The 4,242-nt window shown below is 23.9% G+C and overlaps 1 protein-coding gene across 1 annotated transcript in view; it reads left to right on the plus strand.

The window, feature by feature from the left end:
* LOC117175656 (flap endonuclease 1) overlaps positions 1 to 1,961 on the plus strand; it is a 24,728-nt gene extending 22,767 nt beyond the window's left edge. Inside the window, exons 7-8 of the mRNA XM_033365384.1 lie at positions 1,421 to 1,603; positions 1,686 to 1,961. Of these exons, the coding sequence (XP_033221275.1) occupies positions 1,421 to 1,603; positions 1,686 to 1,751 (249 nt within the window). The 3' untranslated portion in view covers positions 1,752 to 1,961. The remainder of the gene's footprint in view (positions 1 to 1,420; positions 1,604 to 1,685) is intronic.
* The last annotated feature ends 2,281 nt before the right edge of the window (positions 1,962 to 4,242 follow it).

Genomic DNA, 4,242 nt, shown 5'->3' on the forward strand with positions numbered 1-4,242 from the left:
TTAATTTGAGACTAAAAATTCAACTGTTTTGTAGAAAATTCATCTTTTTATTAGAAAATTCATATTTCTTGGTTGAAAATTAACTTTCTTGTAGGAAATTCATCTTTCTCGGTTTAGGATTAAAATATTTTCTAAAAATTCTATTTTTTAACTTGAAAATTCAACTCTTTTTTGAAAATTGGTCTTTTTTGTTAAAAATGTATCCTGTTTATTAGAAAATGTATCGTTCTATACTGAAAATTCAACAACTTTATAGAAACTTGAATTATCCTGTGCAAATTCAAATTTTTTTAGATAAAAAATCCTAATTTTGAGACTGAAAATTCAACTGTTTTATAGAAAATTCATCTTTTTAATAGAAAAGTCCTATTTTTTTGGTTGAAAATTCAAATATTTTCTAAAAATTCTACTTTTTAACTTGAAAACTCCACTCTTTTTTTTTAATTCGCCTTTTTGGGTCCAAAATTAATGGCTTTTGTTAGAAAATTTATCTTTCTAGAATGAAAATTCTTAAATATATTTTTTATTTTTTACCTAAAGATGTATTTTCTTGTTTGAAATTCATCTTACTGGATGTAAAGAAAAATATTTTCTAAAATTTCGACTTTTTAACTTGAATATTCGACTCTTTTTTTCGAAAATTAATCGTTTTGGCTTGGAAATTTAACACCTTTATAGAAACTTAAATCATTTTGTGAAGACTTAACTTTTTTTTGTTAAAAAATTAAAAATTTGAGACTGAAATTCCATCTGTTTGGTGAAAAATTCAACTTTTTTGTTAAAAATCTCTTTTTTTAAAGATTGGACTATTTTTTTGAAACGCAACTGTTTGGTTGAAAATTAATTTTGTTAATGATTTAATTATTATATTAAAAGTTTGTTTTTTCGTTGTTTATTAAAATTAACTTGAAATTTTGTTGAAAATTCATCTTTTTGACTTGAAATTCAACAACTTTGTTGAAATTTCAATTATTTTGTTTTGAAAATTAACTTTTTTCTGAAATAATTGTAAATTTGTGATTGAAAATTGAACTGCTTGTAAGAAAATTCATCATCTTTTATGTTAAATTAAACTTTTTTGTTAAAAATAATTTTTTTAAATGAAAATTTAACTATTTGGTAGAAAAATCATTTCTTTTGTTGAAAAATGTATCTTTTCTAGGTGAAAAGTGGAACAATTTTGGTAAAAATGCAATATATTTCGACTCTTAGGAATCTGGTATCTACATACAATTTTATTAAATGATAGTCTATATTATTATTCTCCTATTTTCGTGAAAAAATTCCCTCTTTTAAAGAATTTTTTGTTCTTAAATCTCTGAATATTTTGTATCTAAATAGTTGAAATTAATTCGGAAAATTCGAAAAATGATAATCGCTGGAAAGTAAGAATCCGAAATATTTTCTCGATTATTTCCAGTTGAAATGGACAGATCCGGATGAAGAGGGCCTGGTGAAATATCTCTGTGGAGACAAACAGTTTTCGGAAGAGAGGGTAAGAAATGGAGCGAAAAAATTGATAAAAGCCAGAGGCACTTCGACTCAGGGTCGACTCGATTCATTTTTCAAAGTTCTGCCCAATCCAAATCCTCCGAAACGCAAAGTAAGATTCAGTAAAACTATTTATTTTTTAAAGATTTATATTTCTGAGTTTTTTTTTTTTTTATTACGGTTGCACTTTTTAGGCCGACGAGAAGAAAACTCCAGCGAAAAAAGGAAAAACCGGAGGAAAACGAGGAAGAGGGAAGTAGATATTATTTTTTTTTTTGCTTTGTAAATTTAGGATGTATGAATTGATTTGCATTTGGTCTCGAAACTTTGTGATAGAATCACTTTGTAATTGTTTTCTCGAGTGTGAGAAATTGTTTTACTTGTTAAGAGATGACTGCGACTCGTGTTAATTTAAAAATGTGCGTGCGAAAGGAAAATTGTCCTGAGTTTAATAAATATTACCTTTTTTGTAATCTTGATTTTTTAAATCCTCAAAATTCTCTTTTCTAGATTGTTCTTCTTTTTTTTTACAAAAACTCTACGGTTTTCAATTTTGAAAGTAAATTTTTTTTGAAGGATCAATTTTTTAACAGGTAACTGAAGATTGAAATTTTCTTATTTATTTTCAAAATTCAAGACAATAGAGTTATAGGGAAACTTTTTTTTTTATCCATAAGCGAACATGAAAAAATTTCAGTTACGAAAAATACTACAAGATATTATTTTCACTTGAAAATAATTTTCTTTCGTAAGTTTCAACTTTTATGCATGTAAAAAGGATCTCTTTTGGTTTATAATTTTACCTATTTTGTTTAAAAATTGTACTATTTTGTTTAAATTTCCACTATTTTATATGAATTTATATTATTTTTATACTATTTTGCCGTTAAAAATTAATTTTTAATTGAAAATTCATCGTTCTTAGTTAAAAATTAATTTTTAATGTTAAAATTCAACTATCTTATCAAAATTCGTCTTTTTGGTTTGAAATTTCAGGAATTTGATTGAAAATGCAACAGTTTTTGTTTGACTTTTAATAATTTTTGCCTTGAAAATTCGTCTCTTTTGATTAAAAGTTAATTCTCTTTCTTGAAAAGTCGGTAGTTATATTTTTGGTTCAAAATTTATCTGTTTTGATTAAGATTTGTAATATTTATCTACAAATTCAACTATTTTATTGAAAATTTAACAATTTTTTTAAAAAGTAATTTCTTTCTGTCGAAAATTCGACTGGTTTTTTTTAAATACATCTTTTTTATCGAAACTTCGTTCTGTTGAATTGAAAACTCTACTGTTTTGGTTCAACACTAATTTTTTTTCAGAGAACTCAACAATCTTGTACAAAATTCTTCTTTTTGGCTCGAAAATTTAGCTATTTTGTGGACAATTCGTCTCTTTAAATTAGAAGTTAATTCTCTTTCTTGAAAAGTTTGTTATATTTTTGGGTTCAGAATTTATATATTTTTTTTTGTACAAATATTTAATATTCGGTTCAAAGTTCAACTATTTTGTTGACAATTTAGATGTTTCTTTTTAATTATTTTTTTCTTATCATTCAACTGGTTTTTTGAAAATTCCTCTTTTTGGTTTGGAAATTCAGGAATTTGTTTAAAAACGCAACAGTTTTTGTTTGAGTTTTAATAATTTTTGCCTTGAAAATTCGTCTCTTTCGATTAAAAGTTAATTCTCTTTCTTGAAAAGTCGGTAGTTATATTTTTGGTTCAAAATTTATCTGTTTTGTTTAAAATTTCTAATATTTAGCTGAAAGTTTAATTATTTTATTTAAAATTTAACAATTTTGTTAAAAAGTAATTTCTTCCTGTCGAAAATTCAACTGGTTTTTTTTTTTTTTTTTTTTTTTTTGAAAATTCGTCTTTTTTATGGAAAATTCGTTGTATGGAATTGAAAACTCTACTGTTTTGGTTCAACACTAATTTTTTTCAGAGAACTCAACAATCTTGTACAAAATTCTTCTTTTTGGCTCGAAAATTCAGCTATTTTGTGGACAATTCGTCTCTTTAAATTAGAAGTTAATTCTCTTTCTTGAAAAGTTTGTTGTTATATTTTTTGTTCAGAATTTATATTTTTTTTTTGTAAAAATGTCTAATATTTGGTTTAAAGTTGAATTATTTTTTTCATAATTTAGATGTTTCTTTTTAAGTATTTTTTTCTTTTAATTCAACCGGTTTTTTGAAAAATCCTCTTTTTGGTTTGCAAATTAAGGAATTTGGTTGAAAATGCAACAGTTTTTGTTTGAGTTTTAATAATTTTTGCCTTGAAAATTCGTCTCTTTTGATTAGAAGTTAATTCTCTTTCTTGAAAAGTCGGTAGTTATATTTTTTGTTCAGAATTGATCTGTTTTGTTTAAAATTTCTAATATTTAGCTGAAAGTTTAATTATTTTATTGAAAATTTAACAATTTTGTTAAAAAGTAATTTCTTCCTGTCGAAAATTCAACTGGTTTTTTTTTTTTTTTTTTTTTTTTTTTTTTTTTTTTTTTTTTTTTTTTTTTTTTTGAAAATTCGTCTTTTTTATGGAAAACTCGTTGTATGGAATTGAAAACTCTACTATTTTGGTTCAACACTAATTTTTTTTAGAGAACTCAACAATCTTGTACAAAATTCTTCTTTTTGGCTCGAAAATTGAGCTATTTTGTGGACAATTCGTCTCTTTAAATTAGAAGTTAATTCTCTTTCTTGAAAAGTCTGTTGTTATATTTTTTGTTCAGAATTTATATTTTTTTGTAAAAAT

Source organism: Belonocnema kinseyi, chromosome 1, assembly GCF_010883055.1.
Source record: "Belonocnema kinseyi isolate 2016_QV_RU_SX_M_011 chromosome 1, B_treatae_v1, whole genome shotgun sequence".
Taxonomy (NCBI): Eukaryota; Metazoa; Arthropoda; class Insecta; order Hymenoptera; family Cynipidae; genus Belonocnema; species Belonocnema kinseyi.